General features: G+C 42.4%; 1 protein-coding gene across 1 annotated transcript in view; it reads left to right on the plus strand.

The window, feature by feature from the left end:
- Positions 1-20,650, plus strand: part of CORO7 (coronin 7) — a 304,171-nt gene that overhangs the window by 246,985 nt on the left and 36,536 nt on the right. Inside the window, exons 10-14 of the mRNA XM_089683334.1 lie at positions 14,837-14,891; positions 15,234-15,291; positions 15,382-15,527; positions 18,597-18,692; positions 19,928-20,038. Coding sequence (XP_089539460.1) covers positions 14,837-14,891; positions 15,234-15,291; positions 15,382-15,527; positions 18,597-18,692; positions 19,928-20,038 — 466 coding nt within the window. The remainder of the gene's footprint in view (positions 1-14,836; positions 14,892-15,233; positions 15,292-15,381; positions 15,528-18,596; positions 18,693-19,927; positions 20,039-20,650) is intronic.

Below are 20,650 nucleotides of genomic sequence, written 5' to 3' on the forward strand. Positions count from 1 at the left end.
ACATACTAGGGCCAATTTAGACAGGAGCCTGTTAACCTACCAGCATGTGTTTGGAGTGTGGGAGGAAACCGGAGTACCACGCAGGCACAGGGAGAACATGCAAACTTCATGCAGCCAGACATTTACAGCCAGAATGTGTGCTTTGGGACTCATGCACACAGCCACATTAAGAGCGTAAAACAAAAATACCCAAGTATAGTGTTCAGACATATTCCCCAAAATGCAGAAAGTTTGCTTTCAGGGAATACATCTGTACACTAGTACCAGTGTAGACCCATGTACAATCATTAAAGTGATACTAAACCCCGGACCCTGCATTCACTATATCTGGTCTTCCAGGACCCTGCATTCACTATATCTGGTCTACCAGGACCCTGCATTCACTATATCTGGTCTCCCTGAACCCTGCATTCACTATATCTGATCTCCCTGAACCCTGCATTCACTATATCTGGTCTCCCAGGACCCTGCATTCACTATATCTGGTCTCCCAGGACCCTGCATTCACTATATCTAGTCTCCCAGGACCCTGCATTCACTATATCTGGTCTCCCACAGTACACACAACATGGAAATGCAATCATTTTAGTAAATATAAACTGCTAAATACCTTTTCTCATCAGCAGTTAGAGCAGTCTTGTGACTTCAGCCAAGCACTGGTTAAAGCTTGTAGGAGGAGTTTTCTTTCCGCTCTAGGAGGATGTGAAACTCCTGTCCCTCTGTCTGGACAGCGCTGTGCTGATCACATGCACTCTCCCAAGAAAGAAAAAAAAAACCCTATCTAGCAATACACACCAAGCTGAGCATGTGTATGTGACTACGGATTCAATCTGTATCAGGTGGTCATTTCAACAAGAGGAGGGGCAGAGAAGACAGGATCAAACAGCCTTTTTACACAATGCAGAGAATTAACCTCTTAGGTTCCACAGTGAGTATAACAAGCATGCTTTGCTGCATATACAGACTGATTTTACTGTTGTGGGTTTAGTAACACTTTGAAGTCTATGGGTAGCTGTATACAGCACCTAGGCATTCTAGACACAGAACCCCCCCCCCAGAATTTTACATTGTACAACCCTAGTGTGCCTGTGTACATGAGGTATTATAATACCTTGTTTTCCACTTGGAACCCACAGCAGGAAGACAGATCTGCATGTACAGAAGAATATGGTGGCTGCCATTGCTAATATCTCCTTTTGAAAATGCTAATTGCCTGGCTGTCATACTGATTCAATGGCCTTACACTAGGAAATGCACAAAACCATGCATGTGCCCTGTTGTACATGCATAGTTGTGAATGGATCCTTACTGCTCCTTCTCACAATACAGGTCTATGGGTCGACCAACTAATTAATAACAATGCACTCTCTGTACGGCTGATATCTCGTTTCAACATTCGGTAACGCGAGTTTTTGTATTTGCCATATCGCCGTTTGTAGATACTGTACACATCTCTATATATAATGCAATAACAGAAATACGGACGCAAAGGCATGAGTAAAGCTGGCTATACATGTATAGATTTTCATTCGAGAATTTTTGTTTCAAGAATATTCGTTTGATTTTCTAATCGTTAGTTGGGTCAAATTGATGTTCATTTTCGACAGCAGTAAATTTGAAGGGACAGAAAAGAAAGCTGCTATTATTATTATTATTATTATTATTAAACAGGATTTATATATTATTATTATACAGGATTTATATATTATTATTATACAGGATTTATTTATTATTATTAATATACAGGATTTATATATTATTATTATACAGGATTTATATATTATTATTATTATAATACAGGATTTATATGTTATTATTATACAGGATTTATATATTATTATTAATATACAGGATTTATATATTATTATACAGGATTTATATATTATTATTAATATACAGGATTTATATATTATTATTATTAATATACAGGATTTATATATTATTATTAATATACAGGATTTATATATTATTATTAATATACAGGATTTATATATTATTATACAGGATTTATATATTATTATTATACAGGATTTATATATTATTATTATTAGACAGGAATTATATATTGTTATTATTATACAGGATTTATATATTATTATACATGATTTATATATTATTATTATTATACAGGATTTATATATTATTATTATACAGGATTTATATATTATTATTATTATACAGGATTTATATATTATTATTATTATACAGGATTTATATATTATTATACAGGATTTATATATTATTATTATTAATATACAGGATTTATATATTATTATTATTATTAATATACAGGATTTATATATTATTATACAGGATTTATATATTATTATTATACAGGATTTATATATTATTATTATTATTATACAGGATTTATATATTATTATTATTATACAGGATTTATATAGCGCCAACAGATTGCTCAGCGCTTTACAATATAACGGGAGACAATACAGCAACAATACAGTTCAATACAAGAGGGATAGGAGGGCCTGATCCTTGGAGCTTACAATCTAGGAGAATCTTTTCTCAATCAAATAAATTTTCAGCCAGTATATGTTGTTATCGTTCAGAAATTACATTAATTTTGAAGTCAAATGTTAAAAGCAAAAAACAGGTTTCGAATGACATTCGTCCATTCATCGAATGTTAAAAGAATTTGCGACTGACTTTTTTTGAATATTCTCTTCCCGAAACTCTACACATATATGGCCAGCCTAAGGGTGTAAATCATAAAAAAAAAATTCTTTATGGTAAACACTGCAACATGTGCTGGCTGAAAACACGATACTTTCCCTTTAACGCATGTAAGGGGTGCCCTAGGTGAAGTAAGTTGGCAAATCGCCCTTGAGCGTAGGATGTGAAGCATAAAGAGCATATTCAAATGGATTAGGGGAGTGGGAAGGTATTTTCCATTTTTTTATTATTGTATAGGGAAGAACACCTAGAATTTCTGCCTCCAGCACTGCATTTAATACGTTACACATACATTAGCTTTGCTGCACTATTTTTTTTAATTATCTTCTTAATATTTTTCTTTTATTAAAGTGTTACTAAACCCACAACAGTAAAATCAGTCTGTATAGGCAGTAAATCATGCTTGTTATACTCACTGTGGAACCTAAGGGGCCCTCTGCATTTTGTAAAAAGGCCGTTTGATCCTGACTTCTCTGCCCCTCCTTTTGTTCAAATGTCCACCTGCTAAGACAGACTGAACCCGTAGCCACATGCGCATACTCAGTTAGTGTTTTATTTTTTCTTGGGAAAGTACATGTAATCAGCACTGTTCAGACAGAGGTCAGGGGTTTTGCATCCTCCTAGAACAGACAGAAAACTCCTCTTACAAGCTTTAACCAGTGCTCAGCTGAAGTCACAAGACTGCTGTAACTGCTGATGAGAAAAGGTATTTAGCAGTTTCTATTTACTAAAATACAGTAATTACAAGTGATCCAGCGTGGGAAAATGTACTGCTTTTGGGGTGTTATTAACATTGCACTGACACCCTCTGCAGATCACAGTGGCACTGCGTTTTGAATGCGATGTGGGAAACACGCTCAGAGCGCAGGTTTCCTGCACCGCATTCTATTGTGAACGGGCCCTAAAAGTTGACTGAGTAAGAGAGGCTCTAGCGAAGTCCAGGAGATGAGCATGAAATGGACATTTCCCATCATTTGGTATGTGCATTGTGAAGATGCCTTACCCACCACTGTATTAGTGCATTGGGGTATTACTCAGAATGAAAGACACCACAATGAACCCGTAGCCACATGCACATGCTCAGTTTAGTGTGTATTGCTAGAGAGGTTGTTTTATTTTTTCTTGGGAGAGTACATGTAATCAGCACTGTTCAGACAGAGGTCAGGGGTTTTGCATCCTCCTAGAGCAGACAGAAAACTCCTCCTACAAGCTTTAACCAGTGCTCAGCTGAAGTCACGAGTCTGCTGTAACTGCTGATGAGAAAAGGTATTTAGCAGTTTATATTTACTAAAATACAGTAATTACAAGTGATTCAGCGTGGGAAAATGTACTGCGATTGGGGTGTTATTAACATTGCACTGACACCCTCTGCAGATCACAGTGGCACTGCATTTTGAATGCAGTGTGGGAAACACGCTCAGAGCGCAGGTTTCCCGCACCGTATTCTATTGTGAACGGGCCCTAAAAGTGGACTGAGTAGGAGAGGCTCTAGCGAAGTCCAGGAGATGAGCATGAAATGGACATTTCCCATCATTTGGTATGTGCATTGTGAAGATGCCTTACCCACCACTGTATTAGGGTGTTGGGGTATTACTCAGAATGAAAGGCACCACAATGCAATGTGGTACAAACACTGCAATAACAATCCAATTGGGCCGCCAGACTTTTTTGAAATGCGTAGCCCAATATGTTATATATATGTACATCCCAGTTAAAATGTTCGGTCTCGAAATCTGACAAACTAAAGTTGGCCTTGCACTGTAGGATTTCTTTTGTTAAGACCCAAATTTCAGATCCAAGAATTTTGGGTGGGAGTGTGCCGAGAGAGCCACCTGCAGCCCAAATTTCAGCTGGCTCATTAAGAACTGACTGAAAATCTCTCCATTTATGGCTACCTTTAGGCATTAGGCTCCAACAAAATGGCTGCCTCCACTGTGTTTAAGCAATGTGTACACCTCAGAACCCATCTCATTCTTTGATGTGAGGTATTTGTGGGAGCCAGGTGAACATGAACAAGATTAAAGAAGTTTGTTTTAACTTCTTCAGTAGTTTTTTCTTCTCACAGTTTGTTTTCTAATCTCTCACATGGTTTCTTTTGCGTTGTTCTCAAGGTCCTCTACGTTCTTATTCTTCATCCTCGTCTCTCTCACGCCCCACACTCTACGAGAGATATTTCCAGAGATAAATCTCTCCTTGAATGTTTGACAGGAGAGAAAGCTAGATGTGTGAGAGAGTTCCTAGCAGGACCAAAAGGGTCACTTGAAAAATGGCCGCCTCACTGTGCAAAGTTCCTCCATCTAAAACGTGAGGCCAAGCGGCTTCCAGCCTTCTCATGTGTACATTTGCGTTTGTATTTACCCAGCAGTGTAAACATAAATATATCTTTATATCCTCTAGGCCTCAAAACCCAGCCAATCAAGTCTCTATGGAAACCTGAACCGTAGGCCATTATTCTTCTCCACGACCGGCTTTTATTTGTTTAATTTACTTGGTATTTGTTTATGGTTCAGTTCAGACATCGCGTCTAAGCGAAATCCATGCGTAATTTTAAAAGGATAAATGAGAGAAAGTCCAGTTTAGAGGTTTTTTTTTTTGTTTAGCTTACTTTTAATAAACTCTTGCTTTTTTTTTTTTTTTTTTTGCCGTCCTCTCTGAGGGAAGAAGGGTTTCGAGTGTTAAGGGATTTCCTGGTGGGGAGGATTTTTAATCATTTCAGTTAGTTACGAGCGTACGTAACGTGGGTGAGTGCTATTGCAGGCTTCCCACGGGCCTGTTGTTCTGGGGGAAGATTTCCCAGCCCTGGGGGGGAATAGGGAAGCCGAAGAAGGAGGAGGTGATTGTAAAAGAGGTAGAGGATGAGGATCTGGGAGAGCGGACCAGTGTGAGAGAGGTCTGTGTGGGGTGACGTAAGAACAGAGAGAGAGGGGCCCAGCAGGAAGCAGTCTGGGATGGGGTTAGCTGCTTCACTTCTGAAGGGATCAAAACACAGGATCCCCTTCTGAGTGACTCGGCTGTCTGTGAGACCCCCGCAGACTCCTCTGTCCCTACATCCCCTCTAGAGCAACTGACCAGTGTGGAGTCAGTTCAAACCCATCTTCATACTACATATGCTTCGCCTGATGTTTGTGTGAATATGGGCAGCATCCTGTAACATATACAGTGCCTTGAAAAAGTATTCATACCCCTTGAAATTTTCCACATTTTGTCATGTTACAACCAAAAGCGTGGGATTTGATGTGATAGATCAACACAAAGTGGCACATAATTGTGAAGTGGAAGGAAAATGATAAATGGTTTTTAAATTTTTTACAAATCTGTGAAAAGTGTGGTGTCCATTTGTATTCGGCCCCCCGGAGTCAATACTTTGTAGGACCCCCTTTCACTGCAATTACAGCTGCAAGTCTTTTTGGGGATGTCTCTCCCAGCTTTGCACATCTAGAGAGGGACATTTCTGCCCATTCTTCTTTGCAGAATAGCTCAAGCTCTGTCAGATTGGATGGAGAGCATCTGGGAACAGCAATTTTCAAGTCTTGACACAGATTCTCAATTGGATTTAGGTCTGGACTTTGGTTGGCCCATTCTAACACATGAATATGCTTTGATCTAAACCATTCTGTTGTAGCCCTGTGTTTAGGGTTGTTGTCCTGCTGGAAGGTGAACCTCTGCCCCAGTCTCAAGTCTTTTACAGACTCTAACAGGTTTTCTTCTAAGATTGCCCTGTATTTGGCTCCATCCATCTTCCCATCAACCCTGTCCCTGCTGAAGATAAGTATCCCCACACCATGATGCTGCCACCACCATGTTTCACAGTGGGGATGGTGTGTTCAGGGTGATGTGCATTGCTAGTTTTCTGTCACACATTGCATTTTGCTTTTAGGCCAAAAAGTTCAATTTGGTCTCATCTGACCAGAGCACCTTCTTCCACGTCTTCTGTGTCCCCTTCATGGCTTCTCGCAAGCTGCCAATGGGACTTCTTATGGCTTTCTTTCAACAATGGCTTTCTTCTTGCCACTCTTGCATAAAGGCCAGATTTGTGGAATGCACGACTAATAGTTGTCTTGTGGACAGATTCTCCCACCTGAGCTGTGGATCTCTGCAGCTTCTCCAGAGTTATCATGGGCCCCTTTGGCTGCTTCTCTGATTAATGCTCTCCTTGCCCGGCCTGTCAGTTTAGGTGGACGACCATGTCTTGGTAGGTTTTCAGTTGTGCCATACTCTTTCCATTTTAGAATGATGGATTGAACAGAGCTCCACGAGATCTTCAAAGCCCGTGAAATATTTTTTTGTAACCTAACCCTGCTTTAAAGTTCTGCACCACTTTATCCCTGACCTATCTGGTGTGTTCCATGGCCTTCATGATGCTGTTTGTTCACTAATGTTCTCTAACAAACCTCTAAGGGCTTCACAGAACAGCTGTATTTATACTGAGATTACACATAGGTGGACTCTATTTACTAATTAGGTGACTTCTGAGGCATTTGGTTCCACTAGATTTTAGTTAGGGGTTTCAGAGTAAAGGGGGCGGAGTACAAATGCACGTCACACTTTTCAGATATGTATTTGTAAAAAAATGTTGAAAACCATTAATCATTTTCCTTCCATTTCACAATTATGTGCCACTTTGTGTTTGTCTGTCACAGAAAATGCCAATAAAATACATTTACATTTTGGCGTAACATGACAAAATGTGGAAAATTTCAAGGGGTATGAATACTTTTTCAAGGCACTGTGATGACGGTATAGATCAGGGCCTCTTCATGTTTATATTAGGAAGTCTGGACCTCATCTGACCACACAGAAAAGCTACAGTATACCTTGCTATGGGCCTGTCCAGTCCCCGGGATACTTATTGGTACTAAGCTCATTGTAGAGCCCTAAGAAACATTATAGAAAAAAAAATTGTGGCTCAACTGTAGGCTTTTACTGTCCTTCAACCGCTAGTGTGTATGAGCCCTAACAAGTGCATCTGCTGTCTGTGCTGTATAAACTGTATGTAGCATCAGCACTGTGGTTCAGCAATGGGGCAGACACTTTCCCTCCTGTTCCTGGAATAAACTTGAACCGGGCTGAGTGCTGCTCAGCCATTCAAAGGAAGCTTTGTATTTTTTAACTGATTTCAAAGCTTTCTGTGATTGGCTGAGGTGGAGAGTGTGATGTCGTCCTCCTACCCATCCACCTCAGCTGATGCTACATACAGTTTATACAGGTAGTGAAGGAAATGGTTCATTTGGACCAGCTTGGTCCAAACTAACTGTTTGAAGTTTAGTCAAACCTAGAGTTAGGCTGTAGGCCTTGATGAAGGGGGCGATACTTCAGTGTGATATATCAACCGACTTAAAATATACCCAAAGTCCAAATAAATGTCCCAAATCGTGAAAAACTCTGAAAAGTTGTCCAAATTGCATCCAGATCTTGACAAATAGGTACCCACTCGTACACAGTGAAGATGAATCCCAGATGCTTTTCAAATACCTCAAAAAAAGAAAAATCTAGACATAGTGTATTATCTTAGGTCTTAGAGACAGTGCCACACGTGCAGCATGCAAACACTACAGTGCCACAGCAATCGTGTAAACATACTCAATATACACCACTGCAAACCATATAGTAAGAATGCATAATTACCCTAAATTCAATATAATCAAACATATAATCCAAAATTTTAGGCATGGAATATCCTCAGATAGAAATTCTCTTCTCCAGACACTTCCCTTAAACCTCACAGACAGACCAGAGATCAGCGTGTGAATCAATTAACATACAAATTTTATTGTAGCCACTTACATTGTAGACTGATAAAAACAGCTTCCTGGTCCTGACTATGTGTATACAGCCATATTGTGGTATCAAACAGCACCCTGATAATAGGTATATACTGTCACAGTCCTTCTCAATACTGACACTTTAGCCCCAGAAGGATGCCAGGAGTGTACTGAGAGTCTCAGGAATACAGACCACCATGCATTCCAGAATCCAAAATGGCCGCCGCGGCACTTTCGGGAACGTCACTACATCACATGCCCCGGACGCGTTTCGTCACTTCCGGACTTTGTTGACAGTCCGGAAGTGACAAACGCGTCCGGGGCACGTGACGTAGTGACGTACCACCATGCGCTCCAGAATCCAAAATGGCCACCGCGGCACTTCCGGGAACGTCAATACGTCACTACGTCACGTGCCCCGGGCGCGTTTCGTCACTTCCGGACTGTCAACAAAGTCCGGAAGTGACGAAACGCGCCCGGGGCACGTGACGTAGCGACGTATTGACATTCCCGGAAGTGCCGGGGCTGCCATTTTAGATTCTGGAGTGCATGGTGGTCTGTATTCCTGAGACTCTCCGTACACTCCTGGCATCCTTCTGGGGCTGAAGTGTCAGTATTGAGAAGGACTGTGACAGTATATACCTATTATCAGGGTGCTGTTTGATACCACAATATGGCTGTATACACATAGTCAGGACCAGGAAGCTGTTTTTATTAGTCTACAATGTAAGTGGCTACAATAAAATTTCTATGTTATTTGATTCACACGCTGATCTCTGGTCTGTCTGTGAGGTTTAAGGGAAGTGTCTGGAGAAGAGGATTTCTATCTGAGGATATTCCATGCCTAAAATTTTGGATTATATGTTTGATTATATTGAATTTAGGGTAATTATGCATTCTTACTATATGGTTTGCAGTGGTGTATATTGAGTATGTTTACACGATTGCTGTGGCACTATAGTGTTTGCATGCTGCACGTGTGGCACTGTCTCTAAGACCTAAGATAATACACTATGTCTAGATTTTTCTTTTTTTGAGGTATTTGAAAAGCATCTGGGATTCATCTTCACTGTGTACGAGTGGGTACCTATTTGTCAAGATCTGGATGCAATTTGGACAACTTTTCAGAGATTTTCACGATTTGAGACATTTATTTGGACTTTGGGTATATTTTAAGTCGGTTGATATATGATATTGGTACTTCAAGGGAAGGATTGTGACACGACTTTAATGGGTATTATATTGTATTTTTTTGGGTGCTGACTTATAGTTATTGTATGATACTTCAGTGTGGCTCATCAATTTTTTTAGCTATAAATTTTATTTTCGCAGCCTTAGGTTGCTGTGGTAGCCCACATATCACCCAGAGCCAACAATTTACTACTGTGGCTACTATATTTTTCTTTTCGTATTTCAGAATACCCGAGCAATAACTGCATCTGATTGGATAGAGTCACTACTAGGTCAACAGTTTTCCAGCCAGCTCCTTCAACAAATGTTGACTGACAGGGCCACCTATGGCACCAATGTAAAAATTGTGAAGCTGAAGTGTGCACCCAACTCCAACAACACATACATTTAGTCATATACTGTGCCTGTCTGTATATGGGTAAATATGTTATCAATATTTTATGTTTACCTCTTGCAACCAGCAGGTGATAGACTCCAAGCTAGAGCACATCGCTCAGCATAGAGTTGTGGGAGCTGCCACTGCTGATCTGTTTGAGAACGTACATGCTCCGGGGTTATCATATTTATCCTTGCCATGGTTTATTCAGTTATACAGAGGGTGCCAGCAAGCATGCAGGCAGTTGCTTGGCTTTTTTATTAAAAAGCCCAGCATGTGTTTTATAGGTTAGAATGGGGCCTTAGGCTAGGTTCACATATGTGTGGGTGCTGTGGCTGCGGATCCGCATGAAAATCCGTGCAGCCGCACCACCCGCACAGAGGAATGCAGACCCGTGGGCGGGTGCCATTAGTTCTAGTGACACGCCGCCCGCACTGGAAAACGCAACCGTTCTGGGAACCAAGGTTCCCGTGCGGGTTGCGTTTTCAGAAGAAGTGCAGGGACTTCTTCCCTGCGTGTCACAGGGAATGGGAGTCCATTCAAATGAATGGGCTGTTGTACCCGTGCAAAACATGGCCCACATGGCTGCATATATGTGAACCGGGGGTTACTCTTAACCTCCTCTTCTGTAAAAAAAAATCACACAAAAAATACCTAGGCATTTGGTCACGTAACCCTCCATTAAATCCAGAGATGTGTTTTCTTCAGTACTAGCATCAATGAAATCTATGAATTTAAGGGTGTGGGGTGAACAGGAACTCCTTGTAGGAGCCATATTTAGCTGTGGGTCTGTTTTAAATGGGAATGGAATCTTTGAAAGGCTACCTCTCTGGTGTTTAAAGTGGTTGTAAACCCTTACATATACAGTACTCATGAAAGTGACTGACCTCAGGTGATACACAGAGATGAAACGTAGTCTCCTACATACGTTGTACCTGTCTATCTACAGGATTCTCTTCTCTACATCCATTCAAAGTGCTGAATATATAAAGCTTGTCCGAGAGTTCAGAAAAAAAGGGGAGCAGATTGCTGAAATTTAACTCTGCAGAGGTCAGTGAGCAGAGCTCTGAGAGCTCATTGGAAGGAAAGAACACCCGTCCCTTCCACACAGCTCACAGAAACAAATCTGAGGCTGTCAATCTGCTGGAGGTCCCATCCTTGTCACCATTTTGTTCTTGGTGTCAGCAAAACTTGTCAGAATTGATTCATGCTGATAGTAGAGGAATGAAGCAGTGGACAGAAATTAATCTTAGTGCTCTTAATTGAGACAAGTACACACTATAGAGGGATATGATTTGTTCATATTTCATGTGGTTTACAACCAATTTAGGTTTGGTGTTGTTACTGACACGTTGAATCTCTTACTGGTTTTATTGTTTCTTATGAGTGAGAAAATCTCCACCATCATTTCTGGCTCCACCTTGCAGCCATTATATACTGTAGTTGATCTGTCATAAGATTAGAATCAGTGTTGGCATTGCTGGCCTCCTTCTGAAAATGCTAATTGGCTGTATGTGACTTGAAGTGTTACTAAACCCAGGACCCTGCATTCACTATATCTGATCTCCCGGGACCCTGCATTCACTATATCTGATCTCCCCGGACCCTGCATTCACTATATCTGGTCTCCCCGGACCCTGCATTCACTATATCTGGTCTCCCCGGACCCTGCATTCACTATATCTGGTCTCCCTGGACCCTGCATTCACTATATATGATCTCCCCGGACCTTGCATTCACTATATCAGGTCTCCCCGGACCCTGCATTCACTATATCTGGTCTCCCTGGACCCTGCATTCACTATATCTGGTCTCCCCGGACCCTGCATTCACTATATCTGGTCTCCCCGGACCCTGCATTCACTATATCTGGTCTCCCCGGACCCTGCATTCACTATATCTGGTCTCCCCGGACCCTGCATTCACTATATCTGGTCTCCCCGGACCCTGCATTCACTATATCTGGTCTCCCCGGACCCTGCATTTACTATATCTGATCTCCCAGGACCCTGCATTCACTATATCTGGTCTCCCACAGTACACACAACATGGAAGTGTAATTATTTTAGTAAAAATAAACTGCTAAATACCTTTTCACCTTTTCTCATCAGTAGTTAGAGCAGTCTTGTGACTTCTATCAGAGTTCAGCAGAGCACTGGTTAAATCCCTCTACTGGCTTCCCATTGCCCAACGAATAAAGTTCAATACATTAACAATAACATATAAAGCCATATATAACTCTGCCCCAAATTACATGACCAATCTTGTCTCCAAATATCAACCAAACCGTACTCTCCGCTCCTCGCACGACCTCATATTTTCTAGCTCCCTTGTCCCCTCCTCCCATTCTCATCTCCAGGACTTCTCCAGAGCCTCCCACATCCTCTGGAACTCTCTACTGCAATATATCAGACTATCGCCTACTCTGCTCACTTTTATTATTATTATTATTATTATTATTATACAGTATTTATAAAGCGCCGATAGTTCACTCAGCGCTGTACATTACAAAGGGGGACAGAACATGTGACAGAACAATAACAATACAATGCAAAACATGAGGGGATCGGGGGCCCTGCTCTTTCGAGCTTACAATCTTAGGCAATCTCTGAAAACCTCTCTCTTCAGGAAAGCCTATCCTACCTTCAACTAATAATGTAAGCTTCTATTCCTCCTACCAGTCCATCCCCCAGTTATTACCTTTTGTACCACTAGCCCCTCCCTGTTAGATTGTAAGCTCCAAGGATCAGGGCCCTCCTATCCCTCTTGTATTGAACTGTATTGTTGCTGTATTGTCTCCCTTTATATTGTAAAGTGCTGAGCAAACTGTTGGTGCTATATAAATCCTGTATAATAATAATAGATGGAGTTTAAATTCTCCCTGATTGTCATATACACCCCCTCCCAAATAAAACTCCCTAGCAATACACACCAAACTGAGCGCGTGCAGCTTGCCCCCAAGGCTCTGTTCTATCAGCAGATGGAATGGGGACAGTAGAAGAAGGGGAGGATCAGAGAAGATGGGATTAAAAAAAGTGTGTGCGAACAGCAGCAGTGCAACCACCTGTATAAATGAATGGTCAGCCTCCATCATTCTCTCCTAAGAGTTTCCTATTAATGGTGGTGTCATGCTTCGTATTTGGCATCTCCGTGATGTAGAATAAACAACTGAAACCTTAAACCTTTGGCCCTGCGCGATGGGAAGACGTGGAAATTTCACCTGTGGAGTTTTATAGAAATATACATTTTTTAGAAGAGGAAGCTTGCTGATGACATTGTTTTGGAAGCACTATACTGTCATGTGTTCAGTAATCAATGACATTGATCAACAGCTCATTGTGACACCACTCACATTTTATTCAGTACTCCCGCCAGTCAGATCCTGCTGGGTGTTAGCCATGCTGACTCTCAGAAAGTAGCAGTGGAGTGCAGAGGTGGGGGAGGGGGGACTCTGTAAGGAACTTAAATGGCAGGTAGGTTGTTTTGGTTTTCCACTATTGGGACATCTTCATATTTCTGTTATTCTAAACCAATGGTCTCCTGACTGACACCAGCAATAGAGCATAATTCCTCCCATTGACACCAACATTGGGGCACTATTCCTCCAACTAACACCAACAGTAGAGCATACTTCCTCCCATTGACACCAACATTGGGACAGTATTCCTCCCACTGGCACCAATGATGAGGCATTATTCCTCCAACTGACACCAGTGATGGGACACTATTCCTCCCACTGACACCGGTGATGGGGCACTATTCCTCCCACTGACACCAGTGATGGGGAATAATTCCTCCTATTGACACCAACATTGGGGCACTATTCCTCAAACTGACACCAACAATAGGGAATAATTCCTCCCATTTACACCAATACTGGGGCACTGATCCTCCAACTGACACCAACACTGGGGCACTATTCCTCCAACTAACACCAAAAATAGGGCATACTTCCTCCCATTGACACCAACATTGGGGCACTATTCCTCCCACTGACACCAATGATGGGGCATTATTCCTTCCACTGACACCAGTGATGGGGCATTATTCCTCCCACTGACACCAGTGATGGGGCATTATTCCTCCCACTGACACCAATGATGGGGCATTATTCCTCCAACTGACACCAGTGATGGGGCACTATTCCTCCCACTGACACCATTGATGGGTCGCTATTCCTCCCACTAACACCAATCATGGGGCACTATTCCTCCCACTAACACCAATAATGGCTCACTATTCCTCCCACTGACACCAATGATGGGGCACTATTCCTCCCACTGACACCAATGATGGCTCACTATTCCTCCCACTGACAATAGCGATGGGGTATTATTTCTCTGTCGGATGCCAATTGTTACCAATGCCTGGACATTTTCTCTGGCCCCTCTAAAGTCTGAAGGATGGTAAACTGGCCATTTATTTAGAAAGTTTGGAGACCCCCTTTTTAAACCATTATTTTAAAACCAGGATTTTTTTATATGGACTGTCATTCTGTTCTAGTTTAACTTTTAAAATCATGAGCTATTTTTCTAGTCAATGCCAACTGGAAGCCCACACATCCTAGTGCATCTGTATGACCAATTATAAAGCTTTACCTTGATGGTCTCTAATGATTATAATTTGAGATGCTTCTTCACTGCCCTCTAGTGTTTAATCCAGGTATCAGAATTTTCTTCTTCCTTAGTACTCTCTATATACAATAAACTGAAAAAAAAAAAACATATGGGTTATGTCTTCCTATAGGTGCACACCTTGCAGATTTATTTATTTGTTAGGATGTAAAGTAATTGGTTGTCCTTTCTTTCTACAGGCTTCTTATCCCACTCTATGACGTAGACACAGGGCTACTCATCCTTGCTGCTCAGGTAAATGAACTTACATTGTGGGCCTCTCACTTTGCCCGGGGCAGTCTGAGTGATAAAGATGTGTCCACCCTGGGGACAATTGGGGTGAATGCAGGTGTCCTTTCTAGTTAACTCTCTCCTAACCATTGGAGTTACATGAATTACATATTTATAAAGCAAATAAATCCACCTTAGAGTTTGGTGGGTCAGGACATGGTTTTTGTTCTGGTCCATGGCTCTGGCAGGAATATCCCGTCATAGCCATGCTATAGAACTTGGGACTTTGTGGGTCATTTGTATTTTCAGTGATATACTGATGGCTATTTTGTGTTTATATCTTTGATCTCTCCTTTTGCTCTGCAGGGTGAAAGCACAATGTACTGCATGGAGGTCAACACTGAATCACCATCTCTACTGCAGCGTACGTTTTTGAATGTGTTTATTTCTTGGATCTACATGCATGTGCTGTACGTGTCGGTAATATGACGGGGTGGTTCTCTGTGTCTTCTAGTTTCCCAGTGCGTCACAGAACAGCAGACCCGCGGATTGGCACTGGTCCCCAAGCTCTGCCTTGATGTGATGAACTGTGAGATTCTCCGCCTCCTGCAGCTGACTGACAGGTTCATCATTCCTATCAGTTATAGCGTCCCACGCAAGGTATCGCTGGCTGTCACGCTAACTCTATGCACAAGCCATGTGCTGTATTTGTAATGTATGAAGTGTCTGCCTTGTATGTACCTCTTCTCTCTTTCACCCCACACATCTCATTCCGTACCACTTTCTTCCTCCATCACACTGCCATGCTGTGCATATTCTCCGGGCCTGTGCCAGATTGCACTGCCTTTTAAATACCAAGATGTCAGCGTCACTAATGCAGGCCATACATTTGTTATTTATTTATTTCAGGTACTTATATAGTGCTGTCAATTTACACAGCACTTTACATATATATTGTACATTCACATCGGTTCCTAACCCTCAAGGGGTGTACAATCTAAGGTCCCTAACTTACATTCATACATACACATGCTAGGGCCAATTTAGACAGTATCCAATTAACCTACCAGCATGTCTTTTGAGTTTAGGAGGAAACCGGAGTACCCGGAGGAAACCCACGCAGGCACAGGGAGAACATGCAAACTCCAGGCAGGTGGTGCCGTGGTTGGGATTCGAACCAGCAACCCTAGTACTGCCAGGAACTGTGCTGCCCGAATTCCAAATGATTTTTCGTCCGAAAATCAAAAACGTTGTTCGCTCTGTAATCTGATGGTGCCATCAATGATTTCGAAAATCGGCCGACCAAGTCGTAAGGTTCACCCCATATAAAATGCGAAACTTCTGTTCCTTCCAGGTCACAGCTCATGCGCATATTCTTTTCCGAAAAACGATCGTACGATTTGACCATCATTGAGTCGAAAATCATTGAGTCGAAAAATTTTCCAACATGCCCGATCACCGAAAAGGGGAGGAACCAGGAAATTCGGCCATGCCATTGAATCACTAACAGAGCGAAAATCGGCCGATTATGCTTAGGTCCTATTTTCGTGGTTCCTCCCCTTTTCAGTGATCGGGCATGTTCGGATTTTCCAATTGTTGGATTGAAGGTCCCATGACATTCGTAAGGGATACGTCCACAAAAGTAATTAAACACTCAGACTGCAATACATCCAGAGGTGTCACAGCTCGTAATGCTTTGCCCGATCTAGCCTTCCTCAGACTGGAAAATCTTGAAAGTAGTTGTAAAAACACACAGTAGGGTGCAAACGTTTAGTGCATTACCACCACCATTTTTTATTAACTTCTTTACAACAGTGCCTCCTGGCCTTTTAAGGGGTTTGTGATGCCAGGAGGTGGGGTTTAGGGTCATGTGACTGCTGTGATTGGCTGTCACAGCGGTCCTATGATCAGCCAATCACAGCGGTCACATGACCCTAAACCCCGCCTCCTGGCATCACAAACCCCTTAAAGGGCCCGGAGGCACTGGCCCCAAGGGGTTAATAAAAAGTGATCACAAATAGTGGTTGATACCTTTCCATGAGGCTCCAGTAAATGTGGCGGGAGCTCACAGGTTGTGTACTCTCAGCAAATGTTTGTTTACTTTTGGTATGCAAATAAAGCCCAGCCGCCAAGAGGCCGCATATTTGCGTACTGTCAGCACCAACAGGTTGAATCCAAAAGTCAGAAACATACAAACATAAAATGGAACAGGCATATCAAATATTAACTCCAGCTGTGGGGCGATGTCATCTGACCATATATTCTAAAGTTGGTAGGCTGACACAGTTCAGGGGACAATACCCCCTTCTTCAGATCTTTTTAATGCTGAAGAAGGAGGCACATCCCCCAAAATACATCAGCCTACCAAGAAGAGCTGAAAAACACAAAGGAGGGTGGGAATGGCAAAATTCCCAAAAGGCCAGGAACAGAGTTGAAAATTTTGCCTTGGAAAATCTCACCATTACAAGTATCCAAGATATAAGAAGCCAGGGGCTGCCCCAGGAACCACCTATATCACATGGAGGCTCATTGGTTAGCAATTCTACCTTGGTTTGAATCCCGGCCTTGATATGGCCTATCTGCATGGAATTTGCATGTTATCCCTGTGCTTGCACAGGTTTCCTCCAGGTACTACAGTTTTCTCCCACTCTCCAAAGATATACTGATCAGTTATTATTAGAGGTACTTCTATAGCGCCGTCAATTTTACGCAGTGCTTTACATCTATATCGTACATTCACATCAGTCCCTAACCAAGGGGTGTACAATCTAAGGTCCCTAACTCACATTCATACATACACATACTAGGGACAATTTAGACAGGATCCAATTAACCTAACAGCATGTCAGAGTGTGGGAGGAAACCGGAGCACCCGGAGGAATCCCACGCAGGCACATGGAGAACATGCAAACTCCAGGCAGGTGGTTGGGATTTGAACCAACAACCCTACTACTGCCAGGCAGAAGTGCTAACCCCTTAGCCACTGTGCTGCCCACAGTTCTTTGTCTCCTGTCTAACTTGGCCTTAAAATGTGTGCAGATAGAATAGGGATCTTAGATAGTAAGCTCTTTGAGAGCAGGGACTGATGTGAAAGAATAAGACATAAAGTAACTGCATATAACTACCTGTAACAATATATCCTTGTAACGGAACCAGACCCAGACTGCACTTGGGTATTTCCGTTAGACTCCAGCTTTCCTGTCCGAACACAAATCCCCGGACACCACCGCTGATCATGCAGGAAATAAGACAGGACCAGACTCTTCTTAAGACAGGAAGTCAACTGCTTTATTTTAACACAAACACAAGATATATACACAGGGCGGGGAAACACAACCAGGAACAGGAAACGCATCACCAGGCCCTCCCATCAGGGGGAAGGGCTGCAGGAAACACCCCCCCACCATCAAGACACACAATAGAACGATGGGATACACCACATGGCAGTAGACAATAGGGGAAACCATGCATCCAATAATAGTTTGCTGTCAAACAAGACACAATAGAACAATGGGGCAACCACATGGCAGTGAACAATGGACAACCCCACACCCAACCTATACATGTCTACACAATGTCCGGACAGAGCACCCTGCGCCCCTAACATGTGATTGGACAAGGCATCATGCAACATTTGTGTCTGGCCTCGTGTCTCACCTGACCCACAGTCTGTATTTATGTCTCCCATCTTGTCTACTGACACTCTGATGTTTCCTCTGTGCCCTGTAGGCAGTCCAGGAACTCCCACTTGACCTTTTTCCTGACACGGCCGGTTGCACAGCGGCACACTCTGCCCAGAGCTGGTGGTCAGGAGTCAATAAACAGGTAAGTGCCCCTGCACACACATCAATAGCTGTGGACACCGCAAAAGAGAACATTATTCATACCTTTTTACAAACTGGAGGAAAGGTAAGGTGACTGTATCACTGCCCATGCGGAATACAGTCTCTCTGGACAACACATGCAGCTTGCCCTGCAGTTCGTATAATTCAGCCTATTTACAAAAATGTGAGGGGTGTATTTACTTCTGTGAGATACTGTGTGTGTATGTATATATATATATATATATATATATATATATATATATATATATATATATGTGTATGTATGTGCAATTGTAGCATTTACAAGTATTTTGTACCTCTCACAGAAATCACATTCCCACAGACAGTGCCTTCATTTATTATTCACTCCAAATGAATGGAGTTGGGTTGACTGGATCAGCTGGACTAAGATGCTGACTCAGAAATGACACAACCATGTAAATCCTGGCGAGTGTGCAGTTCTTGGTTTTGTTCGCAAATGTCTGACACAGGTCAGCCTCGGTTGCAGCCTAACGCTCTTTAACTTGTTGCAGTCTGATCACCATGCTGGAGTAGACTGGGGAAATGCTTCTCCTGCAGGCAGCAAACTGGTAACATCATCTCAGCCTAGGGAACAGTCACGCGTCTGGAGCTCAAAAATGTTTTTGTTTATAATAAAGACACAGCTTTTTTTGAAAACCTAATGATCTTTCCAAGACTTGAAAGTTATCCGATGATGATCATTGGGCTCATGAGCTTTATGTACATTAGCATGAGATCTGTGTTGTTTTTAGCCACTACATGTGATTCCTTTAGATCGGGGGTCTTCAAACAACAGCCTGTGGGCCACATCCGGTCCGCTACAAATTTATATCTGGCCCGCACCTACAGTCAGTGGCAGATCCTCAGACTGAGTGCACAGATTGAAGATTTAGATCAGTTGTTCTCCGCTTTACCCTCGTAGTCTCCAGCACAGGTCTGAAGGAGATCCTGATGCAAGGGGGACTCTGATGGAAACAATGGTTTAAGGGGGCACTCTGATGCAGAACCTGATGTAAAGGCAGATTCTGATGGGGACACTTATGTTTTATTATAGTTCTTTCTCTTTCTGAATTATTACATGCTGATTCCAAAAAAGATTCAAGTATATTTATCCATTGAATATTTGTAAAATATATGACGTGGCCCTCTTACTGAAAAGTTTGGAGACCCCTGCTCTAGACATATGCAATTTGGCAGTCTTCTTTTTATTTCCAGGTGGAAAAGGTCTCCTTAGACCCATCCCAAAGATCAGTTACTTCCTGTCCCGTGAGAAAAAAGAAAGAGACTGCTCAACCTGGGCAGAGAGTGGCATCTCCTGAGCGCAGTGTGAGTATAGGAACCTCTCATTTGATAGTTCAGCCACACACATGCTTGCTGGTTAGTCAAATGCGTCATTTATTCATGTGTTTGAAGCAAACCTCCAATCGCACATTTAAACACAGAGTAGTGAGATACACTATATTGCCAAAAGTATTGGGCCAGCCCTCCAAATCATTGGATTCACATGTTCCAATCACCTCCATGGCCACAGGTGTATAAAATAATCACCTAGGCATGCAGACTGCTTCTACAAACATTTGTGAAAGAATGGGTCGCTCTCAGGAGCTCAGTGACTCCAAGCGTGGTCCCGTGATAGGTTGCCACCTGTGCAATAAGTCCATCCGTGACATTTCCTTGTTACTAAATATTCCACGCTCAACTGTTAGTGGTATTATAACAAAGTGGAAGCAACTGGGAACAACAGCAACTCAGCCATGAAGTGGTAGGCCACGTAAAATTACAGAGCGGGGTCAGCGCATGCTGAAGCGCACAGTGCACAGAAGTCACCAACTATCTGCAGAGTCAATAGCTAAAGACCTCCAAACTTCATGTGGCCTTCAGATTAGCACAACAACAGTGTGTAGAGAGCTTCATGGGATGGGTTTCCATGGCCGAGCA

Source organism: Staurois parvus, unplaced genomic scaffold (genome assembly GCF_062004578.1).
Source record: "Staurois parvus isolate SC_StPar_1 unplaced genomic scaffold, SC_StPar_1.0 ptg000018l, whole genome shotgun sequence".
Lineage (NCBI taxonomy): Eukaryota > Metazoa > Chordata > Amphibia > Anura > Ranidae > Staurois > Staurois parvus.